At 59.0% G+C, this 26490-nt stretch overlaps 1 protein-coding gene across 1 annotated transcript; it reads right to left on the reverse strand.

Annotated features, from left to right (window-relative positions):
• Window positions 1-615: 615 nt before the first annotated feature.
• On the reverse strand, window positions 616-17155 carry PAIP2B (poly(A) binding protein interacting protein 2B). Its single transcript, XM_050895933.1, has 4 exons — window positions 17119-17155; window positions 6290-6444; window positions 1711-1887; window positions 616-718 (listed from the first exon to the last, which is right to left on the reverse strand). The coding sequence occupies exons 2-4, from the start codon at window positions 6434-6436 to the stop codon at window positions 662-664; spliced, it is 381 nt and encodes a 126-aa protein (XP_050751890.1). The 5' UTR covers window positions 6437-6444; window positions 17119-17155; the 3' UTR covers window positions 616-661.
• Window positions 17156-26490: the final 9335 nt, after the last annotated feature.

Consider the following 26490-nt stretch of genomic DNA (forward strand, 5'->3'; position numbering starts at 1 on the left):
GGATGGACGGCTGGGGTGATATCTGATGGGTCTGGTCTCCCCTAAGAGCTCCTGCAACCGATTAAGCAGGCAGGACTCTTATCTACCAGCAGAGAAGCATATGAGTTAGTGTTCAGCACCTATCAGAGAGCTGGGCAGGCTGCTGCTCGGAGGAATTTAGAGTTTACAGTCTTGTTACACTTCACTTTTCCTTTAGCGAAAGAAATCCTGTTTTAACGGAAACAGGGAAAGCCAGCGCAGCTCCTGGCCCAGGCTCGCTGCATCCAGGGCGGGAGGAGGCGGGCAGGGGGATGCCTACAAATTCTACTTAAACAAGAAAACATGACTTTTCCACTAGCAGGTTTGAAGCACGCATCGAAATGGGCCTCTGAAGCAGGGGAGTGCTGACTCCAGGACAGACCTGAGGGCGCAAGTCCTAGAAAGCAAAAACTGCCAAAAAAAAAAAAAGGTGATAGACGATACAAGGAAGAGTTTAAAAAAACAAAGGGGGGGGGAGGGAAGAAAAAAAAAAAAAAGGTACTTGAAGCGTAGAGCAAGATTTCGCCACGTTGCAGCAACTCCGCTACGGCGCAGAGTCCAGCCGGGGCCGACCCCTCCCTCCTTCCCCCCGCCACCTTCCCCCGGAGCAGGGACACAGTCTTTCCAAAGCCTGCCTTGATGGTCAGTACTTCACGCCGGGCACAAACTCCTTGGCATCTGGATTCAAGTTGCTTTTGCTCTGGAAAAAAAAAAATAGAGATGGGGGGGGGGGGGGGGGGGGCCATGAGTGGTCCAAACGCCGGCATCCCCCCCACCAAGCATCGCTCCGCAGACCCGCACCCGAAGGTGCCCCGTCCCGGCAGCCGCTTGGCGAGGATGCCGTTAGGATGTTCACGTGTGCGAAGCGGCTGCCCTGGCCCTCGCGTCCTCGCCGGCACCCGCAGCACTCGAGACGGTGCTGAACAAGTGCCAGCTCAAAAGTCTCTACTCCCAGGCTGGGTTTTTGGGGGGAAAACACGGGAGAATCTGCTGTTTCTGTCTCTCCCTGTTCTTGCTTTGGCCCAGGGCTGCCGGTGGATGTGCTGCGAGGTGCCAGCGGCTGTTTTACACCCACCCAGGGTAAAGCAGGGAGGTAAAGCAGCTCGGCCTGAGCAGAGTCAGCAGGGCTGGGCCAGAACAACCCCCACCATGCTGGTCCCTACGGCCCTGCGGCATATTCCTGCTTTCAGGGAGGAAAACAGGCATGGCCTTAACGCTGCCGCTCTTCCAGCCACCCAGCAGGTTTTCACCACTCTATACAGACTGGTGTATATATGGGAGTGGGGAATAGATGTATTCACATCTACACAGGCTCGGGGTGCTCAGCACCCCTGGAGCAGACCTGGCTGGTCCTCCCATACCTCTCCAGCCTGCCAGGACACCCCAGCTCTGCCCAAAAGGCAAGAAAGGTCCCGGCTTGCTCCGGGACCAGAACCCAGCTCACGTGGAAGTGGCAGCCCCATCCCATGGCTTCTGGAGAGCAAGTTCTGCAAAGCTGGATACTTTTGTCTTTAGGATACGTGGCTAAAACAAATATCCTCGCAGAAAACTCCAAAAGGCATCGTCACCGGTGCATTAGCACCGGCTCTTGCACCTACACCCCACTGCCGCTCAGGAAACCCACCCTCCTTTTCCCAGGACAGGTCCTCTGCTCTTCGCCAGACCTCGCGGCACGTTCTCCGAGGTCCTTACCAGAATGTCCTCTGAACTGTGACCGTCGCCAACGGAGAGCCCGTTCAGCTGCTGCTGCAGCTGCCCCATGCCCTGGGGCAGGTCGCGCGATGGAATGAACCAGTCCTGGTCTTCTTCCTCCAGCATCTCCTGGAAGCAGCGGTCGAGAAATTCCTGCTCCTGCAGCTCCTCCTCCACCTGCCCGAAGAGACCCGTTAGTCGCAGGTACAAACAACACGTCTTGGTGTTTTCCATACACTGTCCCCACCTGGTAAAAGAGTCTGCAACGTGCCTACCTCACCTCGGTATCCGTCCATGCCTCAGAGACATCCCCGGACAGCCAGAGCTATATTTTAAACCTGGACGAACGCAGCTTTGTCGATTTGCCTGTAGCCAACCCCAGGAGGTGCAAGAGCACAAAAAGTGGCACCTTTTCAGCAGAGCAAAGCCGTGCACAGGCATCGCTTCCCGGCCGCCGCAGACCGCCGGGGCAGGAAGATGCAGCCTGCAAGTACGCGGCACCAGGCGAATCAGAAGGGAACGGAAGATAGGATTTATGGGACATCCAGATGCAGCAGCGCACGCACGGGATTTCAGGCTGCCAGGCTCCAGCAGAGCTTGCTGCAAACGAACGGCCATGGCGAATAAAAATCACAACCGGGAAGCAGTGCTAGAGTGCGCGTTGTCGTGCGGATCCTCCGCTACGGAGCGATGCTGTAGCTCTGCCAGCCTTTCTTGCTTCCCGTGCTTCTCCGGTTCGTTAAACCGGCTCTGCTCCGTCCCCTCGGCAGACCGGTGTTCTGCAAGCACCGACGCAGTGGTGGCAGTCGGCTCCCGTCGAGTGCACCACGAATGACGCCATCTCCGCTGCAGGAAAACTCCTCCTGAGGGCCGAGAAAGCCAGAGGACCCGGCTCGGGCTCCCGGAGTAGAAAGCTGCTGATGCAGGGGTGTGCAGGCAAAGCGAGGCAGGAGAGACGGGCAGGAGGGGGGGGGACGGACGCTGGGGGTCCCGTCCTTACCCTCCAGCAGGCGCGTACCATCCGTGGGTCACGTTAACCAGCTGCTCCCATCTTCCAGGCTGGTTTTCTCTGGATGCCGACTCGAGCAAAGCGAGCGAGGCAGCGAGCTGGGCAGCCCACGCCGCCGCCGGCCTCCTGCTACACAGGCAGGCGGTCGCCAGAAAAAGAGCAGATGGGGGTGACAGCCAGCAAACAGCACGATTTTGAGCAGCTGTTATTGAGTCCAAGAGGGCTGAGTGAATCCACGAACCACAAAACGCTCTGAAAAGCTTAAACCCTTCCATTTTACAAGAAAGCAGAAACTACAACCCGAAACTAGCTTCCTGAGGGGGAAAAGGGGAGCTCTGCAACCCACTGCCCCTCGTACCACAGCCCCTGAGCTGGGGACAGGCTGGCAGCCCCTGCCACCGGCGGGCTACCGGGGTCCCACTGCCCCACCACGGCATTTACAGAGACCTGTCCATCACGAATGGCTTGGGAAGGTAACCCCGGTAAAGCCACAGTGCTATCGACTTTCAGGTTATTCACAGCCAGTCCCTGCTACATTTTAAATCACATTCAGGAAAACTCCTTGCAAGGGTTGTGAAAAAATCTCTCTCACAGTAACCAAGCCTTGGACACCGTCTCCAGCCTCAGCTACTGGAGAGCTTCTCTCCACCAGCCTTAGAAATTGGGTCTGGCCAGGGGAAAATCCCCTTTACTGATAGCAAACCATCCCATCGCTGTCCTCAACTGGGTTTCCAGAGGCTGTCCTTGAAACTACATGCTGGCACCAGCACGTGAAACAGGATATTTAACAAAAAACTACCCCAGGACTGCTGGCCGCCCCGGCAGGCGATGACGACTGCCCTTGGATCCTGCACTTCTACAGGACGCAGGACGGAGCGAGCCCAGAGCTTTGTGCCTCTCGCAACACTTCAAACCCAGGTGAATATTCCCTCTCCTCCGAGTCTCGGCGCTGCCGGCTGGACTCTAACCGCAGCCCAGCAGCACCTTGTTCCCCTTCCCACACCAGAGCCTTTTCGGTGCAGGGAACTGGCCATCGAGGCCAATGCCAGTGCTGGCTGCGAGCCGGGGATGCGGCGACGACGTCGGTCCTGGACCAGGGGACAGGGAGGGAGAGATCCTGGACATGCTCACACCTGTAACTACCTGCTACCCCTCTAGCCAGAAACCATCAACTCCTTTGCACTGCATCGTGACAACCTAAACCAGGAGAGAAAGGGTTTAGTAGTTGCTCAGGGCTCTTCTTTGGCTTCCTGTGGTATTTAATGCAGCTCTGTCACCTCCCGCCCCAGGTCCTTCTGCACCAACCTCACCTGCTGTCAGCACAGTTTCTTCTCAGCACAAGAGCCCACCACTCCCTTTTTGCCCTCCGGGATGCGCTAGCTCCATGGGAAAAGGAACGTCACTCGTATAAATAAGGGAGGATCGTGCCAAGAAGCTCGTGGGTTTCTGAAAACGCCTGCCTGTTCCCCTTGCTCAGGGCCCGGACGGCACAAAACCTTTGCGGAGGAGGGAAGGAAGCAGCGTGGCTTCAGAAAGCTGAGGAAGAGGGAAGAGCAAGCGGGTCTGGAGGAAGATTCAGCCCCAGGCCACTGGGGTGTGCACATGAAGGCAGCAGAAGCCACGACTGCCACCGAAAGGGACGTCCCTGCTGTCCCCCACCCTGTGCCCCCATCACCGGCGTCTCATCCTCTCCCGGGGGCACTCAGGAGCGACTCAGGGCAGGGAGCAGAACGGAGCAGCCGAGAGGCACGAGGCGCAGCATCCCACGCCCAGCCCCATGAGTACCCATGCCAGCCCGAGGACGGCTTCTTCCAGGAGCGCTGCCTTCCGACGGACGAAGGTCCTGGCGCAGGACAGCTCTCCCTACCCTGGCTGGTGCCCCACCAGCAGACACATGGACTTCAAAGCCCTTAGAGAGCGATTCCAGCTTCTGTACGAACCATTTTCCCCCTGAGCAGCGTTTCACCACGAGCTGGATGACGGGTTGAGCTCCCAGGGCATTGCTAAGGGGTTGGAAATGCAGAAGCGAGGGCTGGCAGACCAGGAAAGCACGGGCGAGTATCTCGGCAACACGGAGCCCAACACAGGGAAGCCCTGAGGTCTTGGCTCCGTTTTTCTCCCTCCTCCATCTCCCTCCGCCCGCGCATGCTTTCCTCCTTTCCTCCGCCTCGCTCCTCCGCCCCGGGGACGCTCCCTCCGGCACGGAGCTGCAGTATGGTTTGCTTTGCACTTTGCCTTCATCAGGCTTTTAATCAAGACAGCGCTTTACAAACATTAACTAATTAATCTCGCACATTTCCATCAGCACAGCTGCTTGTGGGGGCCGGCTGCTGCCTAATCACGTCATTAAATAAAACAAAAGCCTTGAGTCACAGCTCGCTAACAATTGCTAACGTGACGCGGGGCGGCGCAAGGCGGCTGCTGCACACTCACCGGGAGTTACTGGTCAGCGAGCGGCTGCGTTTTCTTCCTGTGGGAACAAGACTTAAGTATTACCATATGGGAGGTTTTCTCGCTGAGAACACAGTAAAGCTGATGAAATCCTCCTTTGGTGACCAGGGGTATGGTGGGGACATAAAATCCCTCTGCCCAGCCTGCCCGCAGCTCCAGAGGTCTCTCCGTGCCAGTCTCCTGACACCCCGGTGACGGGAATCTGGTGCTTGGCCACGCTCGTGGGGACGTTTTAGGGAGGGGACAAGTGTCCAGGAGAGTTCAGGTTTTCTGCCTGTAGCACAGCTCAGCCAGCTGAAGGGGCAAGCTCCTTCCTCGCCCAGTTCAAGGTGTCTGACTTCTCTCCAGCTACTGGGACGATGGCAGGAGGGCCCAGCGAGCCTCCAGCAAGCTCTTCCCTGCTGCCTCGCGCCGCCGTGGCATTTGGGATGAAGACCCAAAGCAGAAGCGCATGGAGGACGCTATGCGGCTGCTCCCTCTGCTCCAGCTCACGGAGGTCGTGTCGTTATTCCACAAGCAAGAGCTGTTCAAGTCCCACACAGGATCTACCAGAAGCTCTGGAGCGCTTAGGTGGTCATTACGGACACAGCATCTTAGTGGCCAAGGCTCCTACCAAGTGGTCTGGCTGCTCCAAGCGTAGTCGGGACCGTTTCACTGAAATGAAAGACTTCTACCCGAAACGAGAGGTACTAACTGCAGGAACTCATTGCTGAGATAGCCAGGCTACAAAAGCTCTCAAGTTTTGAGCACTGATTTTTACGCTGGTCCTCTCCCTTCAGCTGAGCATGCAGAAAGGGAAGGTCTCTGTTATCACAGCAAAGCACAGGAGAAGATGGCGGTGCCGTCACTGTCCCTCTGAGAAAGAATCTGAGAGGGTCAAAGGCATCGTGAGATTTTTTTTTTTTCCCCCCGACTTTATCCATCCCATGTCCTTACAGGCAGATCCAATATAAACAGGATGACTCTTCCCTTGAGCCACCACCTCCGTGCAGGGCCCGCGCCGGCTGTGACTCACACGCGCTTCATGGTGCCCATCAAAGGAAACCTTTCCCTCGCCTCTCCCTCGCCTCAATTTTAGCCGCAGAAACGCGGAGCTGGCAACCACCCTCCCGGTCTTACCTGTCTGTTGAAGTCTTCTTCGTTCTCCATCCACATGTACTCCGCAAAGGGGTTGTTTTCCTTTTCATCGTGGCCATTCACTACTTGGTCCTCTTTGGATTTGGGACTGGACGCCGTCGTACTGGCGAGGTCGGAGCCATTCATCATTACTGACTCTGGGAAGAAAAACAAGGGGGTGAGGGAGCTGCTGGGGACCCCCGTGCCCCCAACCCACGCCAGCCACCCAGCTCCCAGATGGATGCTCGCCACTGGCCATGCTGATGGGTGACAGCTCAGGCTTCCAGCACAAGAACCTGCTGCTTCCAGGCTGCTTTTTTCAAGGCACGGCGCTATTCCCGACTCCTCTCCCCTCCTCAAAAGCGCTGGAAGCGGCGCTACACCTCCCTGGCAGTGGCAGCATTTATTTGTCATGGTTTTGATCCATCAGGGATAGTCTGAACGTACTTGGTCTGGACTTAGAGCAAGGGGGACCTGACCAGCAGCTCCTGGAGAAGTTGTGGACAGGGCTTGGAAAGGCACCGGCACCCCAAACCTCGTCCATTCATCACATTTATTTCAAATCTGCCATAAAATACACCAAAAGACCACAACTGGGTTATCACTGCAGTCAACACACCAACACCACAGAAGCAGATTGCCCCCTACCCCAAAATACTGCATTTTTTGGCAGAACATACGCACACCAGGCCGTGTCCCTTTATCTCTGCCGTAATTTCTTTATTTTTAGAGGGCATTTCGCAAAAGCCTGTTGGTTTGCGACATGAAGGCTGCCTGTTTCTAAAGCAGGCATTCAGAGTCCCAGGAGCACGGCCTGAAGCAAGACAAACCTCACGGAGTCCCAAACCTCAATTTCTAAAAGGTCCCCCGGGAGCAGACGGAGGGAAGGACACACAGATAAATGAGACTGTAATTCAATAGCAAAATCCTATGGAATAGCGAAACGCGGACTAAGGCCGGCACAACCCAGCTGAAAAACATCCAAACATCACGTAACGACATCCCAGCTGTATGTTTTACTCTCCCCTGGTAAAGGCTTTATCTGGAGCTGAGCTGCATCCAGCTCCAGCACAGCACTGGGGCACGGGGATGAACTGGAGAGCATCCCGCACGAGCAGGGGCTGGAAAAGACAACTTCTTGGGATGACTGGCAGAAGCGGGTTGGTTTGGTCTCAAGGAGGGTGAGAGCCAGGGAGCCCCACACAACAGCCCTTTAGGGACAGAGAGAGGCTGCAGAACAATCAGCCTTTTGTCCTCGTGGATACAGAGGGGGTTTCGGTTTTTGCAGCAGTAGAAATTGGATTTGGGGGGCTGAGGTCGGGGAGACCACTAGTGACGATGGGAACCAATACCCTTTGCAGGGGGACAAGCCTCTCCCCAAAAGTTTCAGGGAACAGTTACTGATGGGCACCATGGATGGTCCAGGTATGCCTAATCCTACTTTAGGAAGACGGAGACAAATTAGATGACCTCTCAGAGTCTCCGCGAGCCCCTACGAGGGCTGTGAGGGCAAGCAACATCCCCGCCAGAGCCCAGTCTTTTCTGTCTCCATCCAGGTCACAGCTGCCACCAGATCTGCATCCCAGCAGCCGCTCCAATCCCCCGGGAGCGGGGATCCCACGTTACTTGTTAAATGCAGCCTGCTCTAGGGGCCAAGCAGATTATTCTTATTTTTGGGAGGAATCCGAAGCACAGACAAGTACAGGACAGCTGTTACTCTCTGAAAAGCCTCCTCGCCAATAATAAAGGTGCTCAGCTCTTACGTACTGACATTCTCGGGTCCCCAAGAGCGGCACAGCTTTAACACGGCTGCTCCTGGGCAAAGAAAAAAGGGGGAAAAAAAAAAAAAAGGGGAAAAGGAAGAGCAGCAAGGTCCTCAGGCTGCCTGCAGCCTCGGGACACAGCACCAGGCCACACTGAAGCAGCCTTTGTTATCTGCAGAGAAGCAAGAAAGGCTCCGAATTGAGCACGGAAACTTCAACCGTGCCAAAGCTAACACGGCGGCTCTCCCGTGATCAACGAGACTTATTGACGACAGACAGCTCAAGTCTGGCAGGAGAGAGTCGCAGGGCAGGCGGGAAGGGGAACAGAGCTGCAAAGCAAGCGAAAAGGCACGAAAGGTTTGGACAGGGGAGCTCTCCTTCCTTCCCTCCCTGCTTCTCTTGCCGCCAGCGCAGACATTTGCACAGGCAGAGCCCGGAGCTCAAGGACACACGAGTTTTGAGGAGCTGGCGGGGTTCACAGCTTACGTACAGCGTCCAGAGCCGGGTTCTCTGCGCAGACAGGTAGGATGGGTGCTGGGTCAAACCCAAAGTCCTCCCGCTGCCCTGCTGTAGATCAGGCAATCACTGTCAAGAGACGAAGCGAGCTGCCTGCACTGGGCCAGCGGCTCCGTACCAGGCACTGCAGAGAACAGTTTAGCTGGAGAAGCAGCACGAGAGAAGGTTTTTGCAATGTTTATGTTTGTATGCTTTTAAAAAAAAAAAAGAAAAAAAGAAATAAAAAGCTTTCTCTCCCTCCCCAAGACTCCACACTCCTTACTAATCTGGCTACAAAGAGACCTTGCTCCCGTGGTGCCGGCTCTCAGCAGAGCTTTGCAGCTCTTTCTGAACAGCAAAGGGGGTTTTCCCCTGAGTGTTTGGCATGGGTGACCCGGGACCCACGGCATGGCCGTGGGGAGCTGCGGGTGCCGTGGGAGGAGGAGAGGCAGAGGAGGGCGGCTGGCCCGGCGCAGCGAGGAGGGCGGTGTGCTGTGGTTTGGGAGCAGAGACATGAAAGGATGGCTTGCGTCTAGTTTCCCTTCCAGGTTTATAACGCAGCAGCAGGACTTTCATCGCGGTTCCCATCAGCAGGACAGGTTTTTCAGGCGGACGGGGAGCAGCAAAGGCAGCAGCTCTCAGCACAAACAGATCTTAACAGCAGGGCAGCCCCAAGCGCTGCCAGCATCCCGATGTCCACGCAGAGCCTGCAGCCCCTCGGCCATCCGCACCTCCCGCTCCGGTGCCCGGAGCAAACTGAAGGGCTCCCATGGAGCAGGCAGGGTCTGGGAATGCCGGCCAAGCTTGGCTTCCCGATTTCGGCTTCCACCATCCTGTAAGGGGCAGACGGAGAGCCGGGACCCCCGGGAAGGGCAGCCCCAGGCACACCGGGCAGCATCTGCTGCGGTCCCCAGGCCGTGTAAACAGACCCACCGCTCGCCAAAATTAGAACACGGGAAGCATTTGTACCTCCACGTCACTGCCAATGCCACTTGTTTACTCTGTCACCAACAGGTCCATTTTTCTTTCTTTTATTTTTTTTTTTTCCCCTTCTTTCTTAAACACATAGGTGTCCAAAGCCCCATTCCCAGCCCCTCTCAGCAGACTCAGAATCCCCCACGTTCACCGTGGAAGTTGTTTCACTGCGGTTATCACACACGTTTCCCTACCACACTACTCCCACCTCTTTTGTTAGATTTAAGCCGTCCCAAAGCTTCTGGAGCCATCCCCTGCCTGCTGGGGCCAGAGGTTTATGAACAGCCCCAAGCAAAAAGGGAGCTGGGAGAGGCCAGCACGGACATTTAAGCATCACGGGGCGAGACAGGAGCCCTTCCACAGAGCGATGCCCCTGCGCTTTGCTGGGAGAAACAGCAGGCAGCAAGCGGCAGGCAGGAGAGGCAGGTACACAAGCTCGTCCCTGCCGGGGGGTGGCTCCTGCCTGCACGTCCACTGGGAATATCCCGGGTGAAAAAACTCACCGAACAGGAAGACAGGCACCCAAATCTCCCGTCGGTGCTGGCCGGTATGGCATGAAGGGCAGCGGATACCCAGGGGCAGGGGTACGTGCACAGACGGCGACAGCACAGGGGTGACTTAATGTGATGTACCACTTCGGCAGCCCAAACACAAAAGTGGAAAAAAAAAAAAACCAACCCCAAAACCAACCAAAGTGGTTTTTTTTATCTCCCGTTTTTCACAGCTGGCTCTGAAGGACCCCCGGTCACGGTTTTCCCCTATCAGCCGGCGCTCGGAGCATGCCAGCAGTCCCTCGCAGCAGCCCCGGCCGTGCAGAGCCATCCCCACCTGGAAAAGCGCCTTCCAAGAGTGCATTTTCCAGTCTGGCCAAGCCAGGCTCCGTGTACATTTTGGTCTGCGTGTTATTTATCTGAGTCACCGGAGCAGCGCTGTAACCGTCAGCCTGTTGACGCTTTACCAAGTACATGCAGAGCCAGGGTAATTTTGATATATTGCTGAGACGCTGCAGCAAGCTTACTGCTCTGAGCCACGGCTCTCCATTAAAACTAAAATAAATAAAAAAAAAAAATCTGCTTTCTTATAATGAAGGCTTCTTGGATTTGTTTCTCCTTTCCCCTGGAAAATTAAGTAGATTAAAAAAGGAAAAGAAAAGTAATCTTCAACCTGGGGACTGAGAGCTCAGAAAACACATCCAGAGCACACAAACCACCTTCCGAGAGCTGCACGTCCCAAGCCGGAGCATGGCAAATCCCGAGGAGCTCTGCCGTGCGGCTGCCTGCAAGGCAGGGAGGCAGCCTGGGAGGTCCCTGCTAGTCCTTACAAACGTCTTCGTCATTCTTCATGCTCCCATACTCGCCTGGGGCTGGCACAGCAGCCTGGCAAGGCAGGTTTCCTTTGGAAAAGGTACTGGGCAACATGAAGGGGGAAACAGAAATTCGGCCCCTGTTTGGTATTTGGGTGATGCTTAAAGACATGATGCTTCAAGGCTACAGATGCCACAGGACCCGACACCAGCTGGGGCTACCAGGTGGTCCCAGGTCCATCAAACTGGAAATAGTCACCGATGCAAATTAGCACAAGTGACCAAGATATCCGAGGGCAAACTCATCGGCACGGCTCACGCACGAAGATGCCAACACAATACCACCGTCCCAATGCCGACAGCATCGAAAGAGGATGGACTTTTTTTTTGGAGGAAACATCCACGCTTCTGCGTGGACATGTCCCTCAGCCCCCGTGCTGCTGCGCAGGGACAGCACCGTGGTCCAGGCACAAGGCTGGGCACCGTCTAACCCTGCCGCAGAGCTCGCTGCGGGGCTGTGAGCGTTACCTGGCCTTCAAAGCCAAGGGGGAGAAGCAGGAGGCACGAGTCAGTGGATGCGACGGTGGCTCAGCGCTGCTGAGGGCAGGTCTGCTCCCTCTGCCCCCAGCCCCTCACCCGATCCCTTTGGCAGGAGCGGACAGGTACTGCAGCTACCCGCCCTCTGCCCACCTCCCTGCCTCCCCTGCCTGCACTTCTGCAGCTGCGGTCTGATCCTGCCTGCACTGCGCTGGTGCAAAACCCACCAAGGCGGTTGGGTTCTGCTATGTGAGACACGCTGCCCTTGCTACAGAGCAGACGCTGCGAGGCCAAGCGGGCTGCCTCGGCCCACCGCTGCCTCGGCCCACTCGGCTCCCGCTCCTTGGAATTACAAAGCAGAGCAAGAGCAAGGTCCCCTTGTCACCGTGTTGAGACATTTGATGCAAGGAGGGCAGAGACTTTGTGGACAGACTCGGCAGGAGGTGGGGAAGGACTCCTTAGAGCAGGCAGCACCCAAGCGTGGTATAAAAGGGGGCGACTGACCCTGAGGGAGACAAGGCTGAGACAGCGGAGCGAGAGGACAGCAAGCACAAAGGCGTAGGTACCCGCCACGCTGCGAGAGGAGAGCAGGAGGCGAGAGCCTGATGCAGAGAAGGAGATAACGCAGGACGATGTGGTCGGAGCGGCAGGGAAGCAAGCTGATCTCGCAGGCAAGCGTTTTTGCAGCGGTGAGCCATGCGCGGAGGGAACAGCAGGCAGGCAGTGCTGCATGTCCGCCTCGAGCAGGTCGGCAGGCTGTGGCACCGTCCGTCGGGTGGAGAGGGGAAAGGACAAGAGGCAGCAGACGGCGAGATCGCACTGTGGTTGGAATGAGCCATCCTGGGAGGAGAGCGTACACGCAGGAACGCTTCAGGCTCCTGCGACGGAGCAGCATAAGGCACGGCGAGTTATTAATAATCTGGATAATGCACTTCGATACCCCAGAATTACACATATGGTTATCCGCTCTTTCCAGGCAGGCCATTAGATCGTTTCCTCACCTAATCCAGGAGGACAACACACGGCAGAACAAACCAGAGCGAGTCACAGGAGGACTGAGGAACTCCTGAGAGGCACGACCCCTCGCGAGTCCCACTTCTGGCTGGTTTCTGCCCCTACGAGAGCATCCCTTTCTTACCCAAGCGCGGCATGAGCCACGTTGCTCCCCTTCGCCCCCAAAGAGTTAACAAGTCAGCACCAGACCGGAGAATCGAGCGCAGCTGCTCGCTTGGCTCAAGGCGAGGGACATATGGTCCTCCTTACCCTCCCAGGCTGGCGCGGCCAGAGCCAAAACCTCGGCGGAGGCTGCTTCGGCGGGGAGCGCCGGGTTACGTGATGGAGGAGGCTGGCCGGCCAGGGCTCCCAGCTCTATAAATAGCTTTGGGAATCATTGTGTTTGCAGACGGGCTGGTCGTTCAGCAGGAAAACCCACCCAGCGCAACCCAGACTTCAGACTAAAAAACAAAACCCCGAGCCCTTCTTTCTCCGTGCGCTTTCACGGCTCCTCTCCTTCCCGACTGCCCTGCCTGCGCTTAGGAGCAAGGCTGCGTTCGCAAGGGCCGGCACCACGGGGGAAGGGGAGAAGTTAGTGCTGCATCCCCAAACCTCTGCCACCAGCATCCTCACCCCAGCTGCAGAGCTCACTTTGGGTTTAACAACGCTTAAATTTCAACCTGTAGAGCCTTCGTAAGAAGAAAACCACTATTTTTCACCCTCAACCAGCGCAGAGCAAACTGGTTTCAAGTCCTCGGTCTGACCCTGACCAGAAGGCCAGGACTGAGCCGTGCCCAGGCAGCGCTGGGGCAAGGAGGGGAGGAGAGGGCTGGATGTTTTTTTGCAGGCCACCTCTCAACTCCTCTGAAGCAGCAATTAGAGAAGGGCAGCTCATTAGCCTCATTTCCCAAGGGACTGGATTCTCCCATTTCAGCTCGCACAGGTACTGGCGCTCCACAAGTCGATCTGGTTCAGCCCCGCTTCCAACGCCCTCGCTCCTTCCACGAGCTTCTCCTCCTGCGCCTCGCACAGTAAACACAAGAGATTACCTTGCTCTAATCTCCGTTTGCAGATAAGGTCTCCGCACCTCGGAGTCCCAAGCTGCACTTTTTATCTCCCAGCCGCGTAGATTTTTCCAGTAGCCGTGAGCGTTGCCAGCTGCCCCGCACGGCCCTTGCGATGTTCCCCCCTTCTCTGCTTCCAGCTGGGTCTCACCGGGGAACCCGGCGTGACTGGGTCTGGCTTTTTCTGCTAGGCTGCAATCCGGCTCCGGCCCAGCCCACGCTCTATCACCACCCTGACGTCTTTCAAGTATTTTTTTCCCCCAGGCTTCTCCTTCCTATTATACTGGCGCTTCAGGTTTTATTCCCTACCACCGACGCTGAAGCGCTGAGCTGGCGAGCTGCTGCAGACCTGGGGGAGTCACCCGCTGCTCCCCACTGTCTTCAGCCCTCTGTAATTAGAGGACGTTAAGTCTTCCAGGTTAGTCTGGACTTCTAATGTTAGGCTGGACTCCTGGTACTCCCTTCTCGTGCTTGCTGGGCTACTGGGCGGGGGGGTTTGCCAGTCCCTGCTCGCAGCCCGCAGCAGATGTGGAGCTTTCCATTTTCAGATATCTCAGTTGCTGAGGAACTGCATCCTATTTCCATCTCCGATCTGGGGGATAATCTCCTCCTGCACTATTTTAATCTGCATCCACAAGAACAATCCCCACTTTGCTGAGGCACAGAACGAAGTGCCGCCAGATCCCTCCGTCATTTTGAAAGCAACCAGAAACACCGAATGCGCTCTTGAGCTATGTCCAAGAAACGCTTAGAAACCTAATTTCAAATTCATCCTAAACGCTGCTCTTCATCGAGCTACTTTTAATCTCAGGCAAAGACGTCACATTCTGCACTTGACAGCTCACAAACGGGTCCTGCTGCTCACCAGGATTAACGCTGCGATACACTGCAGCGGCGATACGGCCGACCAGCACCGCGCATGAGCCCGCGAGCGGCAATATTTGTAATTTCTTTAAGGGAATTGATAACAGAAATTTTTTTAAAGACTTCAAAACAGAGCATCCATCAAGCAGCACCTTCCAGCTCGCCGGGCAGTGGCAGCCACTTCTGCTCTGGGAGGGGAAACCTTCTGATCAGAGCCAGGAGATGCTCTTCCCACGAGCTCCCCGCACAGGGACACCCACGGGGCAAGGCAGGGACAGCGTTCCCTGCCTGCCTGGGTGCGGGCAGAGAGAACCGAGAGCAGAAAAAGCCAGCGGTGCAATTTCTGCAGCAGCAGCGGCTGGAAACGGAGATCAGGGCAGCGAACGGAACGCTTTGCCAGGGCTCTCCGGATTTGCAGGAGCAGCTTTATCTCTGTTTGTGCCGGAGGCCCGACATGGAGGCACCATTCCAGGCACCTCGCAGCGCGCACCCTGCACTCACATCTCGAGCTTCGCCCGATCCGGCGCTGGACGCCTGCCCTCCGTGCCATCGCTTTCACTCTGAGCGGGGACCGGGAAGCAAAGTGAGGCTGACAGGGCTACGGCAGACGTGGCGATTCGACCCGCGTTTTGGGAGCTCAGATCTGCACCCCGGCAGCTGGACGGCGCTGGCTCTCGCTGCTCCCTCCCTCGGCCGTACGCAGGCTGCGGTAGCGCAGTCACGGCTGCCGGGGCTCGGCATCGTTCTCCAGGCCACCAAAACCTGACGAAAAGTGCCCTGTCAACACCAAACAACAGCGGGCGCTGGGCAGGCTGGCTCCTACCTTTCAGCAGCCTGGATTTCGGCCGCCGACAACACCGGCGTAGATCAGATTAACACCGGTGGAAGGGCCGGTGTGTTGACAGCTCTGGGGATGGATGCTGTCCTCACACCGTTGCAGTCCCCGGTGCGCGGCAGCCCAGCCAGCCCAGCCTGGTGGGTGATGGATGACCCAGAGGTGAACGGCTGAGGGTCTCGCTTCACCGTCCCGCAGCCGGCCTCGAGCTGTGGCTCACAGCAGCCGGCTGCGAGGGGAAAACAAACTGCTGCTTCGAGAGAGGGGAACAAGCCTGCTTCCCTCCTCGGCCATTCACTTCCCCAACAAAAGCTTGAAAGTTTGCATGAAAGTCCAGCTCCCTCTACCAGAGCGCTCCGATACACTATCCACCTGCATACAGCTGGTGTTTTCTGCCCATCTCAAGCAAGTACGTGGGGAATCCCGCAAGGACACGTGTGCATCTTACAACGCACACGCATGCCTGGCTCTTCCTTTCTCAGCCTGGGAAAGGGCTGTCCCCTCAGCTTGCCACCCAGGAGCTCTTCAGAGGGAAAAACCGCAGATTACTTCGCACGGAAAGGAACTGTGAACATTTTCAACGCAGTATTATAACACGCATTTTTGTCTCGAGCTATTAGGAACTGAACAAACACAACTGAGGGCTTCACGCAGTCTTTTCTGCGGCCTCTATGGCCAAGGCTAACAGAGGAACAAGGATCCGGACCAGCCGTACTCCAAAGTGACGCAGAGCCCAGCGTGCATCCCGTCAAGCAGCCACCGTGTCAGATGCAGAGAGGAGTTTCCCTACCTGGCCACGATGCTCCTGTAGCAATATCTGACTTGTCGCTGCACGCCAGGCTGAAACCTGAAGAGCCAGCACGTAACAAAATATCCGAAGGGCACAAGCCAGGAGCCAGCTACGCCATGCCGAGCCTGCCGGTGCCGCATCCCGTCCCCCGTAAACACGGCTGGCGGGGCCAGGCTGGCCCGGGCTGGGGAGGGCAACCTCCTCCCAGCCCAAACCCACCCGTGTGCCGCATCCCGAGCCTCCGCGGCACAGGCTGGGCTAGTTTTTTTAGGTAAATTTGAGAAGCCAGGTTTCAGTCACTGCAATCTGCAAAGATAGCAGCACATTGAGGTACCTGCCTCCAGGTTGGGGGTCCCTCCGGAGCGACGGCAGCGTGCCTGTCCCCCCGCGTGGGATATCATGCCGTGGGAGCGGGTCGGAGCAGGGTGAGGGAGAAGACAATCTCCCCCTGCCCCACGGCTTTGCTGAATGCATCCCCTCCCCGGACGATGGGTCAGCGGGGCCGGTGGCAGGTTCCCCTCACCTCGCCCCACGGGCAAGGGGCCTGGCCCACGCAGAGAGGAAGGAGCCTGGGGAGGGTTTCGGGAGCCTGCTCCCAAGGGGTGCCGGGGGAGCGCCCAGCCGGAGTCTGGCATGGCCCCAGCCGCCAGCGCCGGTGTCTTTGGTGAAACCGGCCAGGAGGGACTCCCGCCGGTCTCTCCGACCGGGATGCACGGTTGAATACGGGCTCCGCACCTTCCCGGGAAGGAGCTCCTCCGGCAGCCCGAGCTCCGCGCTTCCCAGTCTCTGGCTTTACCCGGCCTGCGTGTCCCAGGGAAAGAAGCTCCCCCAGCAAAACGCGGCGCCTGCGATCCGGTAAAGAATCCAGAGGCGAGAGGCGTTCGTTGATTCCCGCCCCTGCCCCTCCCCGGGCTGTCCCCCGCCCGGCGCAGACCGGACCGCGGCCGCACACGCGGCGCTCCCCGGACGAGGGCTGCCGGAGCCTGGGGGTTGCGCCAACAGAAGTGCGAGGCGTTACCGGGTCCGGGCCGGGGCCTGCTAGCGTCGCCAAGCGGGGCTTTAATTCAAGCCGTGCCGGGGTGAGGCCTGCCCGGCCTGCGCCCGCCAGCCCCAACTCCCCCCGGTGCTCGCCCCGAGAGGCCCACGGGCTAGCGGGGGCACGGTCGGGCCTGCGCCCCGGGCTCGTCCCGGAGCCCCCTGCTCGCCCCCGTACCTGCCGGCCGGGCCGGGCCGGTGCCGCTCCGCGGGCGCCCGCCCTCCGCTGCCGCCGCCGCCGCCGCCGGACCCCGCCGCCACCCGCCCGCCCCGCGCGGTGGGGACACGCCCACCCAGCCCCGCCCTGACAGGACCTGGCATTGCCATTGGCCAGGCCCGCCACGCGTCCCCGCCTCCCCCCGCGCTAGGTGTCGCTATTCCACCAGGCCGCTGCCACTCCAGCTTCTAGTCCCACCCGCTCTGCCGCCGCCTGATTGGACACCCGCGTCCACCTCCTAGCCTTCGGATTGGTTAACCTCGAAGGGTCGGATTGGTTGGGCGCACGCGTCCCCACGTGGGGTCAGGCAGGCAGACCTCGGAGGCGAGACCGTGGCGGGGTGGGCGTGGCCGGCCACAATGTAAATAACCACATCACCCCGCCCCTTCGCCCAGATTATGATTGGCGGGCGCAGCGCCCAATGGAGAGAGGCGTCACTAGCCGCCCGCCCCGCCGCGAGGGACTGCTGCTAGAGAGCCGCTGATTGGCGGGTTGATGTAAACACACCGAGGGGGCGGGGGATTCCCCGGGCAGCCCGGGGGGGGGTCTGTCACGTGGCGGGCGCGTGGCTGGGGCGGGGGGGGACACACACCTCGGGGCGGGGCCCAGCTCTGCACCCCCGTGTTGGGGGCACCGGGGGGGGCACCCAGTCCCGTACCCCCAGTGCTGGGACCACCCCAGTGCCGAGGGACCCAGCTTGCACCCCCAGTTTTGGGGGCACCTCGGTGGGGGGGGGCACCCAGCTCTGCGCCCCCAGAGTGGGGGGGAGCACCAGCGGGGGGGGGTGGAACCCAGCCCTACACCCTCAGTGTTGGGGGCACCTCGGGGGGCGCCCATCCCCGCACGCCCCCTCTCCCCCCGCTGCCCCCGGTTCCCCCAGCGCCCCCCCCCCCCCCCCCCCCCCCCCCCCCCCCCCCCCCCCCCCCCCCCCCCCCGGTACCCGTGTCCGGCGGCCGCCCGCCCGTGTCCGTCCCCCCCCGTCCCCCCCCCGCCGGTGACGAGCCCGGGCCGGCTGCCAGGACCGAGCCGGGGCCGCGCCGGGCGGCGTCCGCGGACACCCGCACCCCGGTCCCCCGAGATGCCGGCGGGTAGCGGCGGGGGCTCCGCGCCCCGAAAACGGGGCCCCCAACGCCCCCCGGTCCCCGGCCCGCTGCCCCTCGATCCGCTCAGACGGTGAGTGCCGCCTCCCCGGGGCTCCCTGCAGCTCCTGGGGGTCCCCACGCTCGGCTGCCAGCCCCCCACGCAGGGTGGGTTGGGGGGGGGGGTTTAAGCCTTTCCCAGCCCCTCGATGCACCCCAGCCCCGCTTACCACCCCCAGCCCCCACATTGGGATACGGAGGAGCTGGGTGGGAGAAGCAGCCCCTCTTCCCCGGCACCGGGACGGGGGTCTGACCCACAAGCCGTGGGGGGGGGCTCTGGCAGGAGGGTGCCCATGGGATGGGGGTGCATCCCCGTGGGGAGCCCCACGGTAGAAGGAAGGGAGTTAAAATCTCCTCCCGCTCATCGGGGTGACCCCAAACCCCTTCCACCCTCTGGGCTGGGATTTTTGCTAAAATGGGGGGAGGTGGGGGGGTTTGGCAGGCCTTGGGGGGGCGGGGGGTCCCCATACCCCTGGCTAGGGGGATCCCCACACTGTGGGGAAGTGAGAAGTCCCTAGCAGGAGGCTCCAGATGCCCCCCCCCCCGCCCCTTCCCACCTTGGGGTAGGATAGCTCCCGGCAAAAATCCCGGCGTCTCTGCCACCGGTGTGCGGGATGTCCCTGGGCATGTCACTTAGCTCTCCTGCCGGATGGGGAGGTGTGCTAACGAGCAAAACCCAATCAGTTGGGTTGGGGGACGAGGGGAGGGCCGGATCCAGGGCCAACGGCCCTGGATCCGGCCCTCCCCTCGTCCCCCAACCCAACATCTAGACGGTTACACCAGCCCCACGGCCACCACGCTCTCATCGACGGCCGGAACGGCGAGCTATTTCTAACCGTGTGCCCTCATCCGTCGGGAACCTCTTCATCACCAGGTGCTAATTCGGGGCGAGTTGAGAAATAAGGGTTGGGTATCAGGGGACAAACATCACGAGGTGTCCCCAAGAGGTGAGCGGGATGTCCGTAGGGTCTGACCGGGGGCTGTAAGATGAGGAGGATTGCTCCGGTCGAGGTGACAATCCCCTCCCGGGTCGCTGCCATTCACTTGGGTGACCTAGAAATGTGGCACCCTGGGGACAAATTACCTCCTCCCCGGGGTGGCTGATGGCTCCTTGTATGGCTGAGGACCGGGCTGTGCCACCAGACAGGATAAAAATAGCCCGTGGCCGAAGGGCCTGATCCCAACACAAAGGGATGGTGCATCGGGTCTTGCCCATACTGGTTTTGGGGTGTGGGAGATGCTGGTGGGGATCTGGGGGTGCTACCGGGCATCTGTTGGCATGGGGAAAGGGCAGAGCCGGGGCAGCCCCGCTCTGCGGTGATAGGAACGGCGCTGGGACGCTGGCACAGGACATCCCCGGCGTGTGGGGACGTTTGTCCTTACTGCGGGAGACGTTCCCGAGCGCAGGAGCCCGCCGGTTCCCCGCTGCCAGCGTGGGTCCGTCCCCGTGCCGTGGTGCACACCGTGACGAGCCCCACGGCTCCGGTGGATTTGCAGTTGACCCCCTCCCTTCCCCCTCTGGCTTTTGGGGGCGCAGGGACCCCCGTGGACCCGGAGCTCCCGCGCCGCAGGCAGGGCGAGGACCTGAGCTGTTGGGGATGTCGGTTTGGGGGCTCCCGGGGTCACTTTGGGGTACGAGAGGTCCTGGCACGGACCCGGGCGATGGTGCAAGCGGGCACGGCTCTGCCCCCAGCTCCATCCCCGGATCCTGTGGGGTTAATGGGACGGGGAACGGGCGAGGGCAGCGCCGCAAGGTCAGTGAAAGCCATCGAGTGCCCGAGTTAGTCCGGGAATGCCACCGACGCGCGGTCACACACCGCCCCGGCCCCAGCCGCCGAGCGGGGAATGTCAAACACGGCCTCCCTTGGCACCGCACGTGGTCCCGGCCACGGGGATGCCTCTGCAGGGACGGGGACACGGAGCTGCACGTCCCCCTGCTCTGTCCCCTAGCAGGGACACGGGGCTGCACGTCCCTTGCCCGCTGCACGTCCCCCCTGCATTTAACCAGCCCCATCCTCCGGCGCTCGTCCCACCAGCCCTGCGCCCGCATCTCCCCGTCTGTGCCCACACGCTCTCCTACGTCCCTTCTCTCCCTCCTTCCCGTCTGTCTCGCCGCCGTTTTGGGGTGGATTTGCGCCAGTTTGGGGGTACTGGCGGCCAAAGCAGCACCCAAAAGACCCCATCTGGCTCTGCTTTTGGAGCCAGAGGAGGAAATTTGGGAGCCCTTCGGCCTGGGAGGGGAGAGCCTCATGCTGGGGGGACATTTTCTGTTTTTTCCCCCCATTCCTGTGCACGGGTCCTTCCAAACCCTGACAAAGCCCCCCCAGCCCCAGAAATGTCCCTTCTCCTCCCAAACCGCTCTCCTGCACCAAGGGCCCGGTGGGACCCCCCCGGCACTGCCGCTCACCCCGCGCGCTGCGGGCAGGGGGGGCACGGAGCCAGCGGGCTGGGGGGGGACGCGTCCTCCTGGGCAGGGGTGCCAGGGGAGATGGCACGGAGGGGACGCTGATGTGCCTGCGGTCCTCGTCGTGTCCCCCCCGCATTAAACGCAGCCTGGGGGGGGTGGCACTCAGAGGCAGGGAAAGGGGCTTGGGCAGGAGAAGGACGTGGTTCCTGAGCTCAGCAATTTCAAACTACATCAGTTGCTGTGACTTTTAAACCTGGTGTGACCGTGCAGGGGACTGCCAGCACCGGGGGCCCCCATCCTCCCATCTCCCAGTCCTCCCAGTGTCCCAGCTGAGGAGCCGTGCATCAGCTCACCCGAACGTAAAGAAGCGCACTGGGGACGGCATCCTCCGGAGCTGCGGGGATGCCCGTGAGCTGTCTGGAGGCACGGGTGGGTGGCCAGAGGCTGTCCCCGGCCTTGGCGCTGGTGTCACGCAGCACAAGCCCCCCCGTGGTCCCCAGGGGCTGGTGGCTGCCATCTGGGGCGAGGGGCTGTCACATCACACCCCCCCCCCCCCCCCGCCCCGGGGGACAACGAGAGGGGAGCACAGCGAGCCCCCGGGCTTCCCCGCACCCGCTCCGTGCCGTGCCGCAGCCGCTCAAGTGTCACCCTCGTCAGGCCTCGCCGATGAATTAATAAATTAACCGAGGGACCGTGGGAAAGCAGGTGCTTTGACATGTCCCTCGTCTCCGGCTCCAGCCCCGAGGCTCCGGCTGGCGAGGGTGCAGCTGGGACCGGGGGGGGGGGCAGAAAGCGAAGCCCGGGGGTCCCATCCCGCAGCGGGCGATGGGGAGGTGGCGGCTCCTCCATGTCCTTGTCCCCAGCCAGCCTGGGTAGGACCGAGGGGCAATCCTCTGTTGGCAGAGGATTCAAACGTGAAGGATGCTGCGTGCAGCAAAGCGGAAGGTTTCTGGATCAGCTCTTGCTTGAGCTTCGCAGGAAACAGAGCCTGAATAAGCGGGTGTTTTACGGGGGTTTCCAGCAGCCCCGGCACCGGCGGGCAGAGCTGCTGCCTCGCTGGGGGGCTTTGCTCCCGCATCCCCCTGCACAGGGAGAGGCCAGAAGGAGCCGACCAGGAGCCGGACACGAGAAGGGGCAGGGCGGCACGTTTTGCTCCTCTGTCGGAGGGGCCACCCCTGTCCTCTCCTCCATTTCATTCCTGCTCCTCGGAGCCACGTGGAAAGCAAGGGGAGGGGATCCCACCGCAGCCGGGATCCCCGCGGGATCGCCCTGCCCCGCTCCGTGCCGCTGCAAGACGCTGCTCCCCGCTCCAAAACCGCCTTTTAATCTTGCCAAGCTCAATAATCTCATTTTATTCCGACAGCCCCATTTCCACGCACGGCTTCACCTATACGCTCGCGATCTCGTTGCACCGATGCAACCCTGCATCCGTCCCACCTCCCCAGGCCTTGCCCCGCTTTACCACTATTTAAACCGAGCGTTAAAACTCACTCTCTCAAGATTTTTTGAAGCTCAGCACCCAAACCGAGCAGAGCGTCTGCGGCAGGAGACAGGGAGTAGACGTACAGTCGTGGCAAAAAATGGATCTTAAGGGGCAGTCCCGGGGCGGGGAGCGGGAATTTCAAGCTCTGGGATGCCTGGCTGGGAAGCCAGTTCCCGAAGCAGCCAGCCCGGAGAACCTGGCCGGCGGTGCAGAATCCCGGCCCGGCTGCAGCTCTGCCTGCTCAGAGGCACCATCTGCCGGGAAAGCTCCCGGCTCAGGCCGGTGGCTCCAACGGGGATGGATGTGCCAGCAAGAGCGTGAAGGAAACCCATTCCCCCAGTAAAGCCCAGTTCCTTCCCTGGAGAGCAGCAGCTGCGGGGGCTGGGGCTGCGGAGGGAAGCAGAGCGGATGAACACGGCCTGAAGTCTCCGGCATCCATAAACATCCCCTGACAGAGGGACTCGGCTGCCCTGGCACCGCTCAGGTCCTTTTTAAGCCGCTTTCAAAACATCTGCTAAGCCCCCGCTTGCAGTCAAACAGGACGTGCTTCGAGGGCAAGGCGGGTTTTTTTTTTTTGCTGGGGTAGGAGAAACTGTGGTCATTTTTACAGCCCTTTTGGGGGTTTCTGCTCAGCGGGGAGAGTGCGGGGACCCGAGGAAGCCGCAGGGGGGTCTGCAGGAGGGGGATGTCCTGGTGCCTCCTTCTCCCCGCAGGAGGATGGCGCAGCGGGGGACGGATTGGGCACACTCCCAGGGTCTGCAGGCTCTTCTCCCGGGAAGCCCAGGGACTTGGTCACAGGGGTGATGAGGAAAATGGGGCTGCAGGGTCTGGGTAGGCATGATCCCAAGCTCAGTTCTTCTGAACGCACAGCACGGGCACCTCTGGCCTCAGCCATGGCAAGACGAAGAGCCAACAAACCGGATGGAGGTCCAGAGCTCCTCGACACGGGCTCTCCCTGTCACCCGGGGCTTTCACAGCTCCGAGGTGTGCAGCATCCATTAACGGCGACCTCCTTGTCGCTGTGATCGACAGGAGCACGCCTGGGGTGACTGTGGTGGCGCAGAAGATGCCCAAACTGACCAAGTCATAACAGGACCGTGTGTCTGGGCTGCGGCTCTCCCACTCCTCCAACTCCAGCCCTGGCTCTCACTCTTTTTTTTGGGGTGTGACACCCCTTTCCTACAAGGTGTAATCGCAAACGACTCTCCTAGGATGCTTCAGAGGGAAGCGGCACACCTGCTACGTCTCTTCTGCCGGGGAAGTGCCTGAAATCCTACTCCCCCCATAGCCCCACATACTGGGCAGAGGGACTGGACATCTGAAGATGTAAAACCAATTAATCGCATCCAATCCATTCCCAGACCCGGCTGCGGGCTGAGACAACCCATACCGTCACGCGGAGCAGGGACAGTTGCCAGATACCGATGTGTCAGGCAAAGAGTATGCGGGGCTCTGCAGCCGCCAGCCAGGTCCCGGAGTTCACAGCCTAAAGGACTATTAATACCCGTCAGCCCGGGCAGCCTGGAGTGGGACCAGATCGGATGGAAAACACAGACTTTGGGCAAGGCTGGACAATACGATGGGGATGGGAGAGCAGCTGGGAGCCAGATAATTTTGTCAAGTAGCCAAAAACCTTCCCGAGTGAAGTCCTTCGCAGAAGGAGGCGCTGGCTGCATCGCCTCCTTCCTGACTCCATGATTTACATCTCCTCTACAAGATTTAGCCAGCGCCCTGCATTACACGTCTGCCTGCTCCTCAGCAGCGACGGTCTCGGCCCGAGGCTTCGGCGATCAGCCGATCTGCAAGTGGATTGCAGATCTGAAAAATCATCTCTTCTCACTTTCTGGCTACACCCCAAGAGTCTTCTCCCCGCATCCCCACAACCCTTGTGAAATACAGGGTGGTTTCTGGTGAGCTTCAGGGCCAGCACTGGAGAAGGCACTCGGGTTCCTGCCGCTTGCGGGCCCGTCTCTCCTGCGTGCCGAGCTGCTGGGCTGAGCTCTCCGGTATCTTCTGGAGTTGTTCTGGCAGTAGGTTTTGTGCTTTGGTCACATACACATCTCTTTTGGGGACCTTCTCTTTATTTTGACCCAGAGGAGCAGATCTAAGAGCTAAAGGGGTAAAGACAGTTTGGGATTACTAAGCACCCTTAGAAAGAGCAAGATTCCTTGTGGACATCCCTTGTCCGTGTTTTAAATATTCAGAATGAAATTTTATATGCTTGTCATCCGTGTCATTTTACGGTTAAAATGACCAAAGCCATTTCCAAGAGCGAGGCCTGGCAATGTATCCTTGGGCTACTTAGCGTTGCGTTTGTAAAGGGCGGCTTCGTGACTTCAGCTGTGGCTGAGCACCCCACATCACACCTGGAACCGAGTCAGGAGCACAGAAAGTTGGGCAAAGCAGCAGCAAACACCTAGAACAAGCTGGATTAAGAGACCTGTCCAGCATCCCATGCGGATTTCTTCACAGGAACAAGGTGAGGACCTGACTCTGGCTGAAGCTCTTACGAAACTATAAGACTTTTACTTCAATCCCTTTGCATCTCTCCAATTTTGCAACAAATGAGGCAAAGTCCTGCAGCAAACAGGTCCTCCAGGTGCCCGACCCTGCTCATGCAGAGCTGCCGGGGCTCAAGTGTCCCATCACGTAACCAGAGATTGTGTCGGGGTACCGGGATATGTCAGACAGATCAGGTTGCACAAGCAGCCTAAACGTTTACATTCCCAAAGGTCTTAGTGCTTAATTTGTTTAATTTTACCATCTTAACGGTGCCTTTTAAGACAGCACTGATGTAATTGCTACTGGATGTTTAGCAGATGAGACTGTGGATGTGATTCCAGCCTTGTTTGTGCCTGGACCTCAGTGCGTTTTGACTCAAATTTAATTTCTTATTTTCAGCTGTCATGTTTTACAGCTGTCAGGGCAGCACCACGGAGCACTAGCAACGGGAGCAGGATGGCGTTCAAGATCCACGTAGGCAGAGCGCTCATCTTATCTTTTATAAAGCCTTTGACCCAAACGATTCTCTCCCACCAAGATATTAAAGTCTCCACAGCAGGTGCCGGGCAGAGTCCGCCCTTGGGATGCTCCTAAAACCGCAGTTAACTCTGTCAGAGTCCCGTGGTCTCACCATAAAAGCTGACCCTGTCTTTTAGTTTACAACAGATTTTCCCTTCCAGAGTACCTCGTCAGTGAAGATCTTTCAGCTGGCCCGAGAATGGCAAAACAGACACCTGCACGGATCATATAATTTAGCTGTAAATTTGATTCAGAAGTTTAGGAAATACAGCTTCCAAGTCTCCAAAATGATCCTAGCTTCTTACTGCCCCTTGCTGTGCTGTGCTGGGACTAAGGAATGCCTGTGGTCGACCGAAGTGACGGGTTGCAGGACTAGATGGCTCTAAGCAGGTCTCAAAAGCCAAGAATAAGTGGAAGTCTTAACTTTTAAAGGTTTTTAGAGTTTGCAAGACTGTGGTGTGCTGGAGAGGAACCGAAACAGGTTTGGGGACAAAGACCAGCAACCTATTTCTGTGTCAGCCCAGCTTTGTCAGAAAATCCAGCACCAGTGAATCATTTTTGGTGGATGTATGCAAAGTGTCTGTGGGATCTCAAACACAACGAGAAAGACAAACGCCCAAGCAACTTCAAAGCAGTACAGCCGAACAGATCTGCACGGCAGCCAGTCCACCGGCGCTGCTCAGCCCACTCCTGGTCTGCTAAAAAAAGCAGCTGAGTGGGTGCCTGCTGTCTGCCACATTTGCAGCAAGACACAGCGCTTTCAGCAGCTCTGACATACGCTCCACCGCGCAAGCAAATGGTGTGGTTTCAGGCAGAGCTGGTCACAGGCCTGCTTTATACCAGACGTGCTTTGGGGGCAGTCACCGTGATGCAGCAGCAACGTTTCTGGCCGTCTCTGTGGTTAGGTTTGGCATCCGCTTTGGTATTTTCAGGAAATAATGTGGCAGCTCTTAAAGGCATCTTCTGTCTCCTCGGAGAGAAGCCTGTGACTCTGCAAAGGTGCTTCGTGGGCACCCCAGAGCAACAGGAGTGCTGCTCCCTCCCTGTGCTGAAACCTCACGGGGCCACCCAAGGTGACAGAGCTTTTTAGACTCTCCTTTGCAGGTCAGCACCGGCACCGCAGACCATAGTTAACGGGGGAAGCCTGCATTTGGGGACACTGATTCACTGTACCCCTGGGGAAGCAAGCTTGTTGGAGGTACCAGGTATTAGTGCTGCTGCTCCGACAGCAAACATCATTCCAACCAGCAGCACGTACAACCCCTATGAGTCAATGCCTCAGA

This window comes from Gymnogyps californianus, chromosome 4, assembly GCF_018139145.2.
Source record: "Gymnogyps californianus isolate 813 chromosome 4, ASM1813914v2, whole genome shotgun sequence".
Classification (NCBI taxonomy): domain Eukaryota; kingdom Metazoa; phylum Chordata; class Aves; order Accipitriformes; family Cathartidae; genus Gymnogyps; species Gymnogyps californianus.

What these genes read in the sequence shown, in the direction of transcription:
- PAIP2B (XM_050895933.1), bottom strand. Translation starts at nt 6,436, where the DNA reads ATGATGAATGGCTCCGACCTCGCCAGTACGACGGCGTCCAGTCCCAAA. An exon ending in AAGAAGACTTCAACAGACAG is followed by an intron (nt 1,888 to 6,289) that starts GTAAGACCGGGA and finishes CTCTTCGGGCAG; the next exon opens with GTGGAGGAGGAGCTGCAGGA. An exon ending in ACAGTTCAGAGGACATTCTG is followed by an intron (nt 719 to 1,710) that starts GTAAGGACCTCG and finishes TTTTTTTTCCAG; the next exon opens with AGCAAAAGCAACTTGAATCC.